At 50.7% G+C, this 17056-nt stretch overlaps 1 protein-coding gene across 3 annotated transcripts; it reads left to right on the top strand.

Moving 5' to 3' along the window:
• The first annotated feature begins 80 nt into the window (after window positions 1-80).
• On the top strand, window positions 81-16813 carry C2CD2L (C2CD2 like). 3 transcript variants are annotated; one of them, XR_013958206.1, is made up of 16 exons: window positions 356-846; window positions 2478-2573; window positions 3007-3126; window positions 3591-3701; window positions 4643-4756; window positions 5383-5494; window positions 5666-5789; window positions 6365-6429; window positions 7021-7148; window positions 7413-7584; window positions 8187-8288; window positions 8902-9035; window positions 9543-9825; window positions 11277-11486; window positions 14371-14503; window positions 15077-16813. XR_013958206.1 is itself a non-coding variant. In XM_080631749.1 (15 exons), the coding sequence occupies exons 2-15, from the start codon at window positions 2571-2573 to the stop codon at window positions 14382-14384; spliced, it is 1692 nt and encodes a 563-aa protein (XP_080487875.1). In that variant the 5' UTR covers window positions 81-164; window positions 2478-2570; the 3' UTR covers window positions 14385-16813. The 3 variants fall into 3 exon arrangements, 2 of the variants coding, with proteins under 2 accessions (XP_080487875.1, XP_080487874.1); XM_080631749.1 differs by lacking the exon at window positions 356-846 and adding an exon at window positions 81-164 and having other exon boundaries at window positions 14371-16813; XM_080631748.1 differs by having other exon boundaries at window positions 14371-16813.
• The last annotated feature ends 243 nt before the right edge of the window (window positions 16814-17056 follow it).

Genomic DNA, 17056 nt, shown 5'->3' with positions numbered 1-17056 from the left:
GAGTCGTTGAGCGGCGCGGGGAAGCGGCGGCAGCAGCGAGAGGCTTTTCCGCGCCCGGTGCGAGTGGACTGTGACGCTCAGAGCTCTGCTGAAGGAGTGAGGCCGCTCTGGCCCCGCTGCGAGCACGATTTGTACACTTTAACGTGGAGGTCGCGGTGTTACTGGTAGGGAGGAAATCGCGGCGACGCGGGAGTGGTGCTGGGCAGAGATCCCGCGCGTCCGCAGCAAGGCGTCGCCAGCCGCCGGCCGGTGCTGCCGCGGGCCGTGACCGCTATGCGGGAGCGGAGAGGCGGCAAGCTGCGCTCGGGCCCGGGCCGCGGGGGGGCGCCGCGCCGGAAGAAGGCGACCGGCGGCGGGGAGGGGGGGCAGGTCGGCCCCGCGGTTGTGCAAGCGAGGGCCCGGGTCTCTGCTGGGGCCAGGCTGCTGCGGCGCTGGCTGTGCCGAGCCCACGTGCGCCGCGGAGCCGGGAGGAGGGCGACGACGCAGCCTCGCCTCCTTCCCCCTCTCTCCGGCGGGAGGTGGCAGCGGCTGGGCCGGCGGCGGAGCGCCGCGGCCGTGCCCGTGCCAGCCGGCCCGCCGTGAGTCGCTGCGCGCTGTGCCATGGGGCCGGATCCGGGCTGGGCCGCGCTGGTGCTGCTCTTCGCCGCCTCGCTGCTCACCGTCGCGGCCTGGCTGCTTCAGTACTGGCGGTCTGCGGCCCTGCGGGAGCCGCGGCAGCGCGGGGCCGTGACGGAGGAGGCTGGGGCCCGGGCGCTGCTCGCCGCGCTGCTCACTCTCCGATCCTTGCGGGAGCAGTGGCAGCGGGCCTGGGTGCGAGCTCTCAACAGCCAGGCGCGCCGGCACGGGGTACGGCCGGGGCCCGGACGGGCGGGGGCGGGCGGCGACGCAGGGCGGGGGGAGCTGTCCCGGGGGCGGGGGCGGCGGCCCTTTGTTCTCAGGCTGCTGGGGAAGCCTTCCCGGCCGGTCGCTGTCTGTGGCTGTGGGGGCTTGGCCGGAGGGAGCCAGCGCCTGTTCTCGAGCAGCGTTGTCGAAACACGGAGAGGAGGCGCTGGGCAGCGGCTTCGAGGCCCGAGGCCGGGTCGGCTCTGTTGAAGCCGGCTGCTGTGGCCGCTTTGAGGTTTCCACAGCAGCCTCTTCCGAATTTTGTGGTGTTTATTCTCTTTAATCTCATAGCGTTGCCGCTATGTTGATCTATAGTTTTGCAGTCTGTAAAGAAGAATTTTCCACGCTGATTCCACGTGGAAAGAGTTGCATGGTAGCTTGTGTTGCCTGTGGGGCAGAGGCTTTTGCCCACAAAAGCAATGGTCCAAAGTCTGTTGTACTTGATAATAACTTGATAGTGTGAGATGAAGAAATTGGATCTTTGGGGAAGGAGCCTTGGAAGAAGTGCTTGGTTTAGTTATGTATTACCTGAACTGTACATGTGGCTTTTTTTTGAAGAAGTCTTTTCCAATTACAAGGCAGGTAAGTTGCACCCCTGCAGTACAGCTATTAGAATAAAGGCTGCAGAACCTGAAGGAGTGTCCTCTGTGATTTGGCTGAAGGAGGGCTTTACTTTGTCAGCAAGTCTGGGGTGCTTCAGTTTTGGTACTTAAAGTAGATGGTGGTGTCTGGCATCTGGAGAGCAGAATGATTAATAAGGCTTATTAAGCAGTTTTACTTGAAAGTAACTGCACAAGACAGACCAGGTCTTAATTGCGTAGGTCAAGCGTAGTGTTCTTGAAGTTCTGCCAGGTTGGATGGGGCTTTGAGTAACCTGGTCTAGTGGAAGGTGTCCCTGCTTGTGGCAGGGGATTGGAACTAGATGAGCTTTAAGGTCCCTTCCATCTCTTAACCATTCTGTGATTCTATCTAAGCCTTGTGATCTATACAAAAGGTTACTGCATTGCAACATTTGCCCTGAACTCACAACTATCCTATATAATGCAGTTGTTTTCGAGGTATCTCTTTGTGAGGTGACAAAACAGCTGAAAGTTAGTGTTTTGTTCTTTAGCCAGTGCTTCGGTACCGAGTTCCTGCATGATGCATTCTGCTAAGGAACTCTTTGCTGACTCTCCCTTGTGTGTAGTCCCAAGAGAGGGAAAAGAAAATGCCAAAACTGGGGTAAAAGTCTCATGGTTTGCTATGAAAGGATAATAGAGGGAGGCTAGCTTTCTGGAGTCCTAGTTAGTCCTGGAGGAATGATGCTCAGTCGCTTCCTTCTCGCTTGTCTATTCTCTTCTGTGGTTTTCTTGTTTCTGTGTGGCTTCTTTCAGCTTGATGAACTTTAAAAGATTAGTTTGGGTGTTTGTTTGCTTGTTTGTTTTTAACTTGGGGCAGGATTAGCACAGAGCAGGGAGAGAGAAGAAACGGGAAAGCTTCTGCAGTGAAGAAGAGTTAATGCACTTGACTTAGAGTTGACTGCAACAATTTTGCATTCTCATTTGAGCTTGCTTGTCTGAAATTAATGCAGAACTAATGTAGTTGTCTTTTCGTAGAGTTCAGTGCAGATCACGTTTGAAGAGGGTTCTCAGCTACCACCAGCCGCAAATATAAGTCATGTGACATGCAAGAGACAGTCGGACTGCAGCATGGTGAGGCTTTGCCGTTCTGAATTGTTCTCTGTGGGTTTTTTCTGTCAATTGATGGTGTGTTGTAGGGAGGCTGCCGTGATGGGGACTGTGGAATGGGAGAGGTTTCGGACAAGATTCGTTGTTGAGTTCGGTGATATGCCAACCGACTCTGTGGGAGCCCTAGGGGAGATACATGAGTAGAGCTAGCGCATATGTATGCTGAGCCCAAATATCAGGATCCTGCAGTGGAGAAGGAGAAGTCTTGTCACCAGTATATCTTGACTGCATCACATGCATAGTCTCTAACGGCAAGTTCCGCAGGGTCTGGGAGCAAGCCTCGTGTTTCTTTCCTGCCACGGTGGGTGAACCTTGCCTATCACTTTTAGAGATTTTGCTGTTGTGTTGTGATAGCCTCTCACCAGCGGTATAAACTGTTCTTTCCTTTTCTCTCTAGGTGCTGTGTTGCCATCTGTCAGCTGAAGCTGTGAAATTCCCTGTGTCTGTTACTCAGCAGTCCCCAGTTGCTGTTTCTGTGGACACCTATCATGTCACTTTGGCTGTGTTGCAGGCTCAGGTAATGGTTGCAAAAAGTTAGCCTGTGACCTTGTTCCTTCACCTGCCCCTACACAGACTGAGGAAGGATGCAGTATACTGGGAAGAAAGGCCTCATGATGCTGGAAGAAGTGGCGTTGCTGCCCTCATATTTGGCACGGTGGTAGATAATCCCGATCTAAGTGCCAAGTTCCGTTTTCTGTGTCTTGTTCTGCGGATGTTGGCTGTGTAACATAGCCATAACAAAATCCAAAGAGGTTTTAGATTTGGCATTGATTTTGGTGCCTGGGCATCCAAAAGCAGCGAGGAAGCCAGATCTTGGTACGGAGCTTCTGCTGCAGCTGCTTCTTCCCATAGGCCTGGGACTGCTTGTATTCTTACGTTCTGTCTCTTACTGTTGCACTGGCGCAGGGGCCTTTCAGTCGCTGAATTTGAAGCAGGGCAAGCAGAACCTTTTCTTTACTGTGGGTATTTGTTCTGGGCCAGGTGGAGATCCACTTGGAGGAGATTCAGAATGAAGGTCTCTTGGTGTCGTGGACGTTCAAGGACAGACCGGACATGAACCTTTCTGTTCTTCCGAGACTTCGACTTTGTGAGGTGAGCGGCAAACACTGGGAGAGGCGGGCTTGAGTAGAGGGAAACTGAGAAAGGCAGGAACAGCGCTGAGACAGAAGGAAGGCTGTGGCAGAGGGGAAAGGAGGAGAGGTTGGCAACTTGCTCTCGTGGCCCTTCAGGGCAAGGGAGGGGATTCTTTTGCCCTAGATTCTGTACTAGCTCAGCTCTGTCAAAACAGCTCTCCTCAAGAGGGGCTGAAGCGGTACCGATTCCTGTTGTCCGAGTTTGGTGTAGCAGCTGAATGGAAGTAAGCGTAGCAAAAGAGGCTTTCTGTCTGCCTAGGTCCATCTGCTGTTGTCATATGTTGAGCTGCAAAATGAGCTGTTGTTTTTTTGGTTTTTTTTTTTTTTTTTTTTTTTTTGGGGTGGGGGAGAGGAGTGGTGGTTTGGGCTTTTTGTTTGCTTGTTTTGTTTATTTGGGTTTTTTTTGAGAGGTTAGCATGCAGAATGGAACCCACAGGTGTTAGAGGCTTAATAAGCTGAATGCAGGAGTGCTTGTGCTTCTGTGATCCAAATAGATCGGTTCATTTGTTTGTTTTATTGACACCCTTGTTGCTTTTTCCTGAGTACATGGAGGAATCGAGCTCTTCTTCCAAAAGTGCGCTAGTACCATCTCATGAGGTGGTGAGGATGTGGCAAACTTTAAAAGCTGTATTGTCAAAATTTGCAATGGGTAGACTACAGATGTAGAGGATTAGTCTGTCTCATTTAGATAACTTACATTTGCCTGCAGCTCTTACACAGAAGCTTTAAATAGTGGGGAGAAGAAGTACAGGATATGGCAGGAGTACCTGGGATGCTGTTGCTGGGAGAAAGACCGTGTAGTGTCTTAGAGGTGTGAGAGGCAGCTGGAGCTGTATAAAAAGAAAACATGTCTGCCTTATTATGATTTTTCTTTGTTTCCTCTTGATTTGTGGAGAGAAGAATGAAGGGAGAGCAGACCTGTCCACCATAAAGGATCTGATTGAGGATACCATCATCAGCACACAGCCAGCAATGATGGTGAATCTGAAGGCCTGCGCTGCTGGAGCTGGTGCAGTAAGGCGCTCTCCTCCTGTCACTCTTACGCCTCAAGCTCTGTGCCCTGGGGTGCTTCTGAGGGCTGAAGCTCAGGCAGGAATCCGGAGGTCGAGACTTGCTTCTGGGTGACAGCCTCAACCCGGCCTGCGCTGTAGTAGGAGTTGGGGCACTGTGGCATGGGGAGGAGAGTTGATTTGAAACCACTCCAAAGGGCGGCTCTGTTTGTACCTTCTTTTCTGAGCACTGAGTGTCAATTTTATTGAGGTGGAGCTGAACTGCCTGAGACACGTCTCTTTTGGTAGTCTCTCCATTCCTCTGAACGCTGAGGTTCTGTCTGCAGCAGCCTTTGTGGGTGTGGAATGGTCCATGGCGTGTCATCTTCCGTAGGCTGCCAGTGAGCTTGTGCTTGGCTGTCTCTTCTTGTCTGCCTGAAATTCACCATCTGAAATAACACAGGGGCCCAAAGGAGGTCAATGTCTTGGGGAACCTGCAGCATCTCTTGATGGCTCTGCGGATATTCCCTGACAGTTGGTGCGAGGAGCAACTTGGCAGATGCAGGGATGAACTGCCAAGTCGTGTGTCTTGCTGCTGTTGGCTGGCAAGTGAACGATAAAGGCGTGGGTCTCACTCTTGTCATTTCTCAGGTTACCAGTGATAAGTTGACTCGAGAGTCACTGTCCAGAGTAGCCCCTCCAGGTTCTAAGCTGTTGCTCCGGAATCTTCGAGTGCTGAACTTGGGCTGCCAGGGGAAAGAAGGTAAGCATGAAAACTTAGCTGATCTGCAGGGGCAAGCGCAAAGGTGGTGAAACTGGAGTGAGTGGATGTTTTGGGTGGGTTTGAATAGAAAAAAATGGAAAAGAGGGCATACCACCACCAAGCCACCGCCTCATGCTGAGCCCATGCATGTGCTCCATCCCTCTGTTGCAGGACTTGAGGAGATACGCTGTGTGGCAGAACTAGACAGCCCCCCGCAGCAGAAGTGGACGAGGCCGGTGACAGCTGGCAGTGCCAGCGCTGTGGCAGAAATGGAGTGGAATGAGGAGCTCTTTCTGTAAGTGTTGCACCCTCCTCACAGCTGGCACAGCAGAGGTGGACCAGCACGATTTCTGGGTGTCATTACTGCGTGATGGTAATTGATGCAGACTGCACAAAAGGTGAAGTCTGCGCCGTGGGGCGACATGAGTTTGTGCTGCCTGTGTGCTGGGCTAACAATTCCAGTGAATGGCCTCAGCTTGCATATCTATTTTCCGCTCCCTTGGACTCTGTTTTAACTGTGTGGTCAGAAGTGGTGATCGTGGTCGGCTTGCGGGCGCAGCAGGTGCAGAAGGCCTGGAGTGTAGATCTCGGCCTTCCAGACGAATTGCTCTCTCAGCTTCACCTGGCAGCCTAACACAGCCCTGCAGGTGATACAAACGGGAGTTCTCCTCTTCTGTGTAGTTTGCTGCCAGGGGCAGCAGGGGCAGCAAATTTGTCTTGTCCTCCAAAGTAGCATATGCATACTGAAGCTTTGGAAAAGGTGACAAGGCCCATGAGATTTGAGGGAGGGAAGATATGGAATGGGGTTGCTTGCTGCTTGGCTCTTTTGCAGATTGCCTAATATGAGCCTGTCTTTTTTTGTTCCAACAGGGAGTTGGGACACAGAAGTAGAGAGCTGAAGCTACAGGTGCTGGGGAACAGCGACAGAGGGGGAAGTGAGTACTGGAAGCTGTAGGACAGGTTGTAAGATGGGGAGACAAATGTGCCTGAGGGACTTCGTGTGCTTTGAACCTGTGGTGGTTTGGTGTTGGTACGATTGCAATGAACTCCGCAAGGGATTTTTCATGTCTGACTGTATGGGAGCCTCTCACTGTGTAAAATAACTTTGGAGTCTGTTCTTCCAAGTGAAACACTCTTAACTCTGACCTTTCTGGTACCCAGGAGATTCCCGTGGCCTGCCCGTCCCCAGTCAGAAGTGGGGAGAGGGATGTGGGGATTTGCCCCAGTGTGTTGGAATAAGTTCGCACAAGGCTCGTAACTGTTCATTTGCATTCAGTCAGGGACTAACTTCAGTACTTATTTTTGATGGAGGCTGCGCAACATCCACCTCTTTCAGGGAGTCAGTTTCTGGATCGGTAAAGAGGAGGCGGAGGAGCACTGCCTGCCTCTTCCCCACCTTGAACTTGGGAGCCATAGGGCAGGGGGGCTTGGCTTTGTTGGCCCACATGGCTGCTTCCCAAAAAGCAGAAGGTGTCTTGGATGCTGAGCTCACGTGATGCGTTCTGTTTTCCTGTTCCTTCCTGCAGGTGTGCTGCTGGCACATACCACGCTTTTGCTTGATTCTTCGGGCAAACAACCTTCCGGTAGACAGGTCTGCTCACTAGCCCCGGGAGCTGGGTGGTCACTGGCGGCCGAAGCTACCATTACATTGGAGGTGAGCCTGTAACAGTGTTTGCGACGCGAGTCTCTAGCCAGAGATGGACGTAACTGGGCCTGGGCTCACCTCAGGGGACTGTCAGACCTTTATGTTGCAGAGGGGTGTCACCGGGCCCTTGCTCCCCAAGCCTCTGTCTGCTCAAACAACTTGGTAGGGGGGATGGCTCCTTGGTGCCTGGAGCAGTAGCTTTTGTCGCCCATACACCTGTCTTTCCAACTGGGAAGAGGAGAACCTCTCTGAGCTGTGCTTTACTCTTTGTAGCTGCTATTCCAGGAGTCTCCTGCATCTTTGAACACTCAGCATGCTACATCTCTGCGAACTAGCATCACCCCCACCAAGAAGGTGGAGATGGACCGGACCATCATGCCTGACGGCACCATCGTGACCACTGTCACCACAATTCAGTCCCGGCCCAAGGCAGACTGCAAAATGGGTGAGGCTGCCATGTGATGGGCGTCTTGTACATGTTGCTGGTATGGGGGTGCAAGCTCCTTAACATCCTGTGGCTGGCTGGAGGCTCATGCCAAGCCCCAAGGAAGGAGATTGATGCAGCCTTGTGTTTGGGGGGAGGTGAGAGAAGGACAAGCCTTTCTGATGCCTTTTGGCAGTGGGAGCTCCTGACTCTAACACAGATACCATTGCGTAACCTCTGCATTAAGGCGGGCAGAGTGCTTTGCCACTCTTCCTCTATTTACGTGCTGAATGCAGAACTGGAAGCACATTGACCTTGCCTGCTACTGGTTGTTGCTGCTTGCGGTCTGATATCCTGCTGAATGTGGTGCTGCGTATTCCATGAGGCAGGGCCAGAAAATGGCATGAATGGGGTCTTGCAACTGGGCTACTTTGTGTCTTTTCCCAGTAGGCTTTCTACTGCTTTGTTATCGCGAAGCCTCACAGAGCCAGCCTCTGCAGACTCTCAGCACGCGCGTTTGAGGGGTTTTTGGGGTGTAGGGGGCCACGACATAGTAGAGAAGTTGCCTAAACTTCGTCTCCTCTTACTGGTGTCTCTGTGTCTGCCTCTCTTTCACCATGAAGATTCACCATCGAGGTCGCCTTCCAAAGTGGAAGTGACTGAAAAGAAGACAACTGTGCTTTTGGAAAGTGGTTGCCCTTGCAGCCCCTTGCCCAGCAGTAGCCGTAAGTGCTTGGAAAACTGAGGCTTTTATTGGAGCAACTATATTCCTTAGCCTTTCATGGAGGTTGTCTGCTGTCTGAATGTCGGGCACAGAGCTCGTGTTTGCTGTGGCAGAGGATGTCTGAGTGCCTGAGGGAAGATGGGGGCAGAGGAGTGGTGGTGGGTGGGAGCAGGTAGAAGGCACTGTGGCTATCTGGTCTGTGACTCCAGGCATTTCCTTTCTTGATGAGAATGTTCTAGGCTATCTGGACCCAAAGAGCTGTGCTCATCCTGTACTCAGGACTCTAATTGTCTCTGGGACAGAGAGCTGCAGCCTTTTTGATGGTTCATGGCCAAGGCTGCCCAAACTCTTGGGAGTCTTTGGAGGTCTTTGTCAAGAGGGAAGGATATTTTAATGACATGTCTGGTGGCAAATCGAACTTTGCAGGTGCCTGAAAGAGCCAAGAGCTATATGGTGCTTCATTCCTTTGGTTTATTTGGGCAAGCGTGTAGTAAATTCTGTTCTCTCCCTTTGTGCACACGGTGTTGCCTATAATGAGCATCATGGTAAGCAAGAGACCTCTTGCTGGTGCCAAAGGTCACTACACCAAGTGTTGGTATCTTTCTTGTGCTCAGGGGATAGCTATATGCCCAACGGCTTGGATCCGGTGGCTGAGACGGCGATCAGGCAGCTGACTGAGACAAATAACAAGCCTGCCAAGAAGACCCCAACGAAACGTAGCACGCTGATCATCTCAGGAGTTTCCAAGGTCTCTGATAGTTGCGGAGCTCCCATTTCCAATCTGTGAACTCTTTTCTAGGGATGGGTGCATTGAAACCACCCGATCCCATAGGAACCAGTGTGGGAAGGTTCTGGCACAGAAGACTTGCTTGGCAGAACCCTTTCGCTGCTTCCTTGCAGCTTGTCACTGCTTCCCAGTGAGCGTCAAAGGTACCTTGCCAGTCTGCAGGGCAGCTGCTGGTGGGAGTTCACAAAGGGCAGCCATGGAAAGAGAGGCTGCTGCCATAGCTGGTTGGGAACCTCATGGAGTCCTTGGACTTGCCTGAGGGAGTGAGGGAGGTGCTGCAGAATGCTTTGGAATCTGCCCCGTTCCAGTATGTTTTAGCAAAAAAGTGACAGTTGCTCATCAGTGCCATCTAGCACTGATGATCAGATCCTGGGCGTCCATATGTAGGTGTGAATGGAAAATGGGAGATGAGTATGATTCTTTTAAACTCTGTCTTCCTGTCTGTCTCACCCTCTAATCCCCCTCCAGGTACCTATTGCTCAAGATGAAATGGCACTTTCTCTGGGTTATGCTGCATCCCTGGAGGCCACAGCATACAGGGATTCTGTGGCAGAGGGCACAGGCGAGTGGCTGCATGATTCTACTGAATCATCACAGCTGCCAGAATCTTCGCCGTCTAGACAAAGAGCCGGTCAGGAGCTGGATGAGACAACACAGTCGGATATCTCTGAGAGGCCATCGGTGGAAGATGTTGAGTCTGAAACTGGTTCCACGGGAGCACTTGAGACCAGAAGCTTGAAAGATCACAAAGGTAAGGATGAACCAGTAGATGGTAGCTAACATTAGACTTGAGGACCAAGTGCTGTCTGAGTTCCCCACCCACAGAGCAGGGGGGCTGCAAGCAGCTTTCAGCACGGCAAAGAGCGGCTTCTGCCAGAGCCTGGAAAAGCCTTTCTCACATGCTTCTTGCAGGAGCTATTCCAGACTCCTCTGTTTGCAGGTGTCCAATTGCTGTGGCCTTTTCGGTTTCTGTGCTTTCTGCCTGGGTTCTGTGCTCTCTGCCCCCTGCGTGGTTTGCATGTTTCTGAGAACCTCTTTTCTCTCCCTAGCCTCCAGGACTACAGATTGGGCACACCTCCGTAAATGATTCCTTCTCTGAATTCAGCTGCCTTTAGCATGGAAATGGAGGCTGGCCGACAGTGTGGATTGTACAGGCCTTGACTCCCTCCCTCTTTCTCTGTTAACTCATGCTTCTGACCTGTTGTACCATAGGATGTCCACATGAACTCTCTGTTTTCAAACAACGAAGTGGGCCTCCTATTCTGACCAAGCTGCTGTTCCAGACTTCCCAGGCTTGTGTCAATTAGGTGTATGGTGCACCTTGGATTTGTCACAGCTTGTAGCTGCACTTAACTGCAAACTTACGTAAATAAGCGCCAGCCAAAATCTCGATTGCTGAGAATATGAGAGTGGGACAGATTTTAGGAGGGTGTACCATGGTACAACCAGGTACAGTTCGAACTGTGGTGACCAACCCTTTGTTTGCCTATCAGTGGTTAGAAAGGCATGTGGCCCTGATTCTTGAGAGATGTGGCAGGCGGGGAAGGAAGGAAAACAGAAGGCAAGCCCCCTCTGTAGGAAATACTGTTGCAGCTTTGCATGGCATGCAGGTTTTGAATATGTGTTTTTACACCTGGCACCTGTTTGGGGCTGATGGCGATTGGCATCTCCATCCCATCCTGCCCATGTGAGTCATCCAGAGCTATTGCTGTCATTTTTCTCCAAGTTCAGGCATCTCGTGAAACTTTGAGCAATCGCTCTCATGGCTTGATCACTGGCTAATCCAGGTCTCCTTGAGACAAGCTGGTTCAAGAGGCCTTTTCCCTGCTGCACATTTCTCATGGTGTCTCTGCATGCAGATTTTCTCACGTTTTCCCTTTGTATGAGTCTTAGCTTTCTATTACAGTTCTGCACGCTTCTGCTGCAGGAAGGACATTGTTGTGTAAAAGGAAGGTTATGCAGAGGGGACGTGTGATGGTGTGCTTAGTGAAGCCACTTGTTGGTATTGCAGTCTGTCCCGAGTGTAGATTTTTGCTGTGCGGCCGGGGCTGGGATTTGCTGAGCTGCTATGAGCTTCCGTTGCTCGGGGTGGAAGACATCTGTGCTGCACATCAGAGAGCAGCTGGGTGAGTTATTGCCTCTGAGACACATGAGGGCAGGATACTGTCATGATTTTCAATTCCTTCCTTTCCATCTTTACAGTTAGCTTTCTTCGAAGTGGAACCAAGCTCATCTTCCGGAGGAAGAGTAAGCAGAAGGAGGCGGGCCTAAGCCAGTCGCATGATGACTTGTCCAACATTGCCACCGACTCCACTCCCGGGAAGAAAGCCGGCAGCTTCTCCCATCGCCTCATCAAGCGCTTCTCCTTTAAGTCTAAATCCAAACCCAAAGTTAGCGACAGCGTGACGGCAGGTGAGAACTGAAGGAGGGAGAAGCTGTAAAGATTGCGCAAAGATCCTTTTCTAGTCTTGTCTTCCCACTCTATGGTATCTGTGACCTGTGGTCCGGTTCCTTTCAGCCTTGGCAAGGGAAGACGCCCATGGTGCTTTATGCCATTTGGGGAACAGAGGTGGTGAAACCAGGGCTTAGGCTGCTCATCTGCCTCTCCTTAGCCCTTTCTGACTGTCATATCCCACTGCACTCTCCCAGAAAATCCAGGTGTTATGCTAATCCTGGTGGAAATCCCAGGAGCTGTGGAAGTGACTCTGCATGCGTAGCCGTCTGGTGTTGCTGGGTGCATCCTGGAAGGAAGGGGGCAATGGGGAGGCTCTTGAGTGGCAGTGCTCAGAATTAAAGATGGAGAAACTGCTGGGTTAGCTACATTGCTGAGAAGCGTGGGATGTAGCCTCGTTCAGTTCTAGTGGGAGAGAATGATGCAGTCGCTGGCCATCTAAATGCTCTCGTTGCTTCTGTGTGGTGCAGAGCCTGTAATCTGACCGAGGCACGTTGTGGAGTGTTCTCAGGCTGCGAGTTGTGAGGGGACGAGCTGCAGTTCTTGGCTCTTGGAACAGCTCTGTTTCCAACAGTGCTGAGGGATGCCTGCACTCTGCACTATGCAGATGAAGGAAGGAGCCTCTAAGAAGGAAGTTTAACCACCAGGCGAGTTTTTGTAGAAGCCTGGGCCCTTGAAAGAATGTCTGGTTGGTGCTGTCAGCACTGCCACCCTATGACGCAGCCTTCCTTCCTCATCTGCGTCGTCAGATGGGAAATAGGCTGTGATGCCCACGTGCACTGGCCATTGTATGAGCATAACTCTTCCCCTTGGGGCGGTTGGGGGTGTTGCTGGGCAGGGCTGCCTTCCGGACTTGTGGGCTGCCTGGCCTCTTGTGCGCTTGCGGTTCTTGCCAATGACTGGTACCACACTGGGGATGGGGGTGAGGAATGTGGCGACCCTAGGGAAAGGGCAGTGTGAAGTCTAAAGCCATGTGGCAGAGAAAGGCAAGAGTTTATATGTTTTCACTGATGAAAAAGTTTCTTGTAGTAGAAGGAGCCTTTCTTGACTGCATCTGGTATTTCCTTTTTTTGAGCAAACCCAGTCCACCGCATTCAAACAGCAGGTGTTTCTGTGATGGGTATTTGCGGAGGGAGAAGCACACAGGAGAAAATCAACTCCTTGTGCAGAAGGAGACTGACCTTCTAGACAAATGGTTTCCTGGTCTCCTGACGTGCGCCCGTTGTGAATATCCCGAGTACTTGTTCAGCTAGAGTAATGACACTCTTGGAGAAACCCTTGTGTCCTGACAGCGTGCCTGGTTTGAATGAAAGCTCCTGCTCTCCTGTGAGTTGTAGAGTTAAGGAGGTAGGGCAAAGAGGAGAAAAACCTCCCTAAAGAGCAGTTGTCTAGGCCTGACTGGGTTCACTAGCTCTGCTCTGCTGTTACAGTACCTCCCAGGTGGGATCTGTCACCTTGTCTTGTGCAGGATGTGAGCAATTGAAAGAGCAGTTGTTCTCCTGACAGGGTGCATAAAACCACATCTCATTCTGTGGAAGGACACATTCTGGCTTACTCATATGGCCATTTCCAGAGACTGAAATGTGTTCAGTATGCTGCTGAGAAAGGATTGACAGACATATTTTTGAGCATCTCTTGAAAGTGTCTGAAGGTTGGGGGTGGGGGGCAGAGTCAGTTGGGGCTTGCATTGAAACTACTGGTGCTTGCCAGTGGGAGGGATTCTTCTTTCCTGCCGACTCCCCATGAGGTTGAGCACGTGTGAGAAATCAGACCAGCCCAGCTGGCTGACCAGGAACCTCTTCTCCATCTGTTTGTTTTGGTCCAGGAGTCTTTCTGCTCATCCCCATGCTCTTCCATGTGTTTTGTCCTTTGTTTCTGCCCTCATCCGCATGGTACCGTGGCTTTGTTTGCAGCTCCATGCGCTGCTGATGTCAGAGTGCTCACTGTTTCTCACTGAATGTGGATTTCCTTGATGCGAGCTCGTGGTTCCTGCTGTGGTGCTGGTGGAAGTTGGCAATATGCAGCTCTCCTCTAGCCATCTGGCAGCCAGTTTGACGTAGCCTTCCTTTGCCAGGTCAGTGTGGCATTGCACATGGCACTGTCCTTTGCAGGCACGCCCCTGTTCCCGGCACCTTGGGGTTTGGTTCCTTTTTGGGTGTTCTTCTCTCTCACACTATGCCTGCTACCGATCTGTCTCTGTTGCTAATGGTACTTGGCTCTCTGGTTTGGGTTTTCATTTTTTCTTTCTTAATGCATGTCAAGGTATTGCTTTGAATCAAAAGTGCTGGTTGAGCCCAGACAGCACCACTTCTCTAGTGGCATGGCTGTGAACCTCGCATTAGAAATGCTGGCTTGAATAGAAGAGAGCTTCCAGATGAGCCAGCAGCTCTTCAGTTGTGGGTTTATTGCAGGATGTTCTGTGGGTTTTATTGAATAGTCCTGTGTTCTGTTCTTTAAACAGCAAGAGCAGCTCAAGCTGTCTTGGTGCGGAGCAGCCAGAGGTGAATGCCCAAGGCTCCCTGCTGTGCTTCCAAAGCATGAGTCTGTGGCTTGTGTACTCAAGGAGAGCCACAAGGCCTAGTGAGCCTTGTCCTTGTTGCTGTAGACCGGAGGTAGGAAAGGCAATCAAGGTTCTTGTCTGACAAATGCATACCTAGATTTCAACTGGAATGTTTTGTTCTCTCTTGAGGGAAGGAGACGATAGGAAAGCTAGGAGTGAAACTGATAGAGTTCTTCACTGGCCTTGGGGACCAAAGATGCCTTTCTAGCCATGTTAAACAGGCAGTTGCTACCTGTTACTATCCTTGGGCTTTCCTGAATTTGTTTCCGGTTTGTCGGCTCCAGGCAATGCCTGCTGATGTATCGTGGTGGAGGTACTGGTTTTGATTTTGAGCATTGCCCTGGCAGAACACTCATCTGGGAATCTTCCTTCGCTGCGGTCTGTGGAATGAATGGTGCACGGGACATGTAACAGTCGGTGCGTATCCTCCCGTGAATTTTTTGGTGCTACTTTTTATCATGACCTCTAAATTGCTGTGAAAGTTTCTGTTGGGTTAGATAGTTGCGAAGGAAAGGGATATTGTCAAGTGCTGACAGCGCACGTCCCCAGATGTTAATTCCCACACCTGCTTGTGTTTCCTAGCAGAGATGAACTTTCTGCCATTTTGTTGCTTCTCAAAGTTGAACAGTGTAGGACTAATACTAATACTGTAACCTTTTATCTTCTTCTAAATGTTATTGGGAAGCACGGAATATTTTTGAGGGTATTTGAGTAAACTGCTGTTTTGAGGGACAAAGGGGTAGGGGGAGTGGCTCAGCCACATGCACCGGGAGCTTTTCAGTTCAGATACACTCCTGAGTAACGTGTCGATCCTTTCTCTTTGTGTCTGTACATGGCTTCCTTTCTCACACTTGCAGTCTTGTTTGTCCCTCGAGTAGTAGGCAGTTGGTTTTGCTAATCCTGGTTATGCGAGCACAGGTGAGTCTCTTGGCTTTCCAAATGGCAAAATGTATGTTTACAAATGTTTTCATTCCACTTGTTTGTCTCTAGCGTTGGTGATTCCTTCCTGATTTCCAAAGCCAAGAACGGGTAATGAATCTGCCTCATGAGGCAGGTATGATTATCAGTGTGAGAAACCATTCTTCTATCCTAATCTTCTTGGAAGAAAAGGGAAGGTCACGTAATTCTTTGGCCTTCAGAAACTGTTAAGACACGGTCCCGGGGAGTTTTTCCGCATAGTGCTCTTGGCTTTTTATTCTCTGCTTGGGTTTAGGACAAGAAGAAATGCTATTTGAAATCTGCTTTTCCCTGCTTAACTTCTTCCGGATACCCGTGTCTTTGCCTCGGTGCCATTGTGTTTCATAATGCTTGGGACCACGGAGCAACCCCAGTGTGCGGCGCAGGCTGCCATCAAACGTTTTAGAACCATCTGTAGTTGCCAGGTTGCTGTCTCAGGGTAGGCTTTATATCTGCACCTTGTGAAATTGGTCCTCAACCAAATATGTAAGGGAAGAAGAGCCGACAGAGTGGCAGGCTTGAACGTGGGGAGGCTTCTGAAGGAGTTCAACCTGCTTATAGGGGCCTGCGTTCCAAATACTGCATTGCGCTGCTGGCTGTAAGTATGCTTATAAGTTTATTTTGCTCCAGATACATCCTCTCACCATGTTTCGGTAAGCCTTGTTAAGAGCTTCCACATGGGGAAAAAAGCCCTTGGTGTCAGCCTGCGAGGGGTATCCTCTTTTTGGTGAGAGAAAATAGGCGTGGGAAGAAATAGAGGAAACTGCAAAACTTCAGCAGTTTGGGGTGCCATAGGCTTTAGCGTGATGTGTGCCTGACTGATGCCTGGTAATTGGAGAGGGTGCTCGAAGGCAGAGGGATTATACGTGTGCACGTGTTTGCACGCTCTTGTAATTAGTGTGCTCTGTGAGTGCCCATACCTGTCATGCTGCGAAATGATGGCACTGATTGGTAGATAGGGAAAGTGGCCTTAGCTGGCTTTTGTGGTACCCACAAAGTATTTCTTACATGGACACCTTTGGAGGCAGCCTTGAGCAAACAAGTCCAACTTCTGCCCCTGCAAGCACCCTTGTGTGTTTGTGTAGCTGAGGACAGGCTTATAGGCAGATTGGCTAATGTAGGGGAGAGCAATAGGAGTTTACTTGAGTAGAGAGCTAGTCAGAAAACAGTTTTGGGGATGGGAGGAGCATAATGAAAGCTTATATAATAAAGTATATGTAATAATAAAAGCAGATGTGAGGGCCACAGGCACACTCTGTTTCTAGACTAGAACTGGGAAGGGGGCAAAATGTATGTTTACAAATGTTTTCGTTCCACTTGTTTGTCTCTAGCGTTGCTGATTCCTTCCTGTGATGGCCTCTCTCAGTTCATTGCCTGCTAAATAGATATGTCATTTTTGGATAGCTGGTGAGATGCTTGAATGTTGGGTGGCTGGTGATTGCATGTTCTGGCGTCTTTAGCGTTGTTCAGCCCTCCCTCCCCCTATTGTAGGGCACAGTGTGCGTCATGGTAGAGTAACAGTCCTGGTGGTTCAAACTTCTGGAAAAGACCTTTGTGTACGTGTGGTATTCCAGCTCCTTCTACAGGCATGACAGCTTCGCACCACCTTTTCTCGTGCGTACAGGTACTGGACCAAATATACACTCTCAATTTGTATGTGCTCTTTTGTACTTTGATGCCTTCTCTCTGGGTGGATTATTTTAACCCTGGATCATTTAGAGGAGGGGAAAAAAAAAAGGAAACGTAGCTATTTAAGAGATGAAAATAAAATTACTTAATTCGGACTTAATGAATGAAGTTCTTGCACCTTTGTAAATGTTGAAGAAGACTTCTGTTGCTGTGTAATGGCTGAACCTGTTAACTTATTAAACCACATGGAAATCAAAACCTGACCCGGAGTCCGACTTCGTCGCCACTGGAGTGCAAAGAATTAGGCTTTTTTCCTTTTCAGGGAGGGAGGTGATTTGTAACCCTATCTGGTAAGACTGTCATCTCTCAGCAGTCGTTTTTGCC

Source organism: Psittacula echo (assembly GCF_963264785.1).
Source record: "Psittacula echo genome assembly, chromosome: 18".
Lineage (NCBI taxonomy): Eukaryota > Metazoa > Chordata > Aves > Psittaciformes > Psittacidae > Psittacula > Psittacula echo.
The sequence above is the reverse complement of the archived record's forward strand: the minus strand, read 5'-3'. Positions and strand labels throughout refer to the sequence as shown.

Coding starts and splice junctions, on each gene's coding strand:
- C2CD2L (XM_080631748.1), top strand. CDS start 601: ATGGGGCCGGATCCGGGCTGGGCCGCGCTGGTGCTGCTCTTCGCCGCC. Junction 847..2,477: donor GCCAGGCGCGCCGGCACGGG/GTACGGCCGGGG, acceptor GTCTTTTCGTAG/AGTTCAGTGCAGATCACGTT. Junction 2,574..3,006: donor GACAGTCGGACTGCAGCATG/GTGAGGCTTTGC, acceptor TTTTCTCTCTAG/GTGCTGTGTTGCCATCTGTC.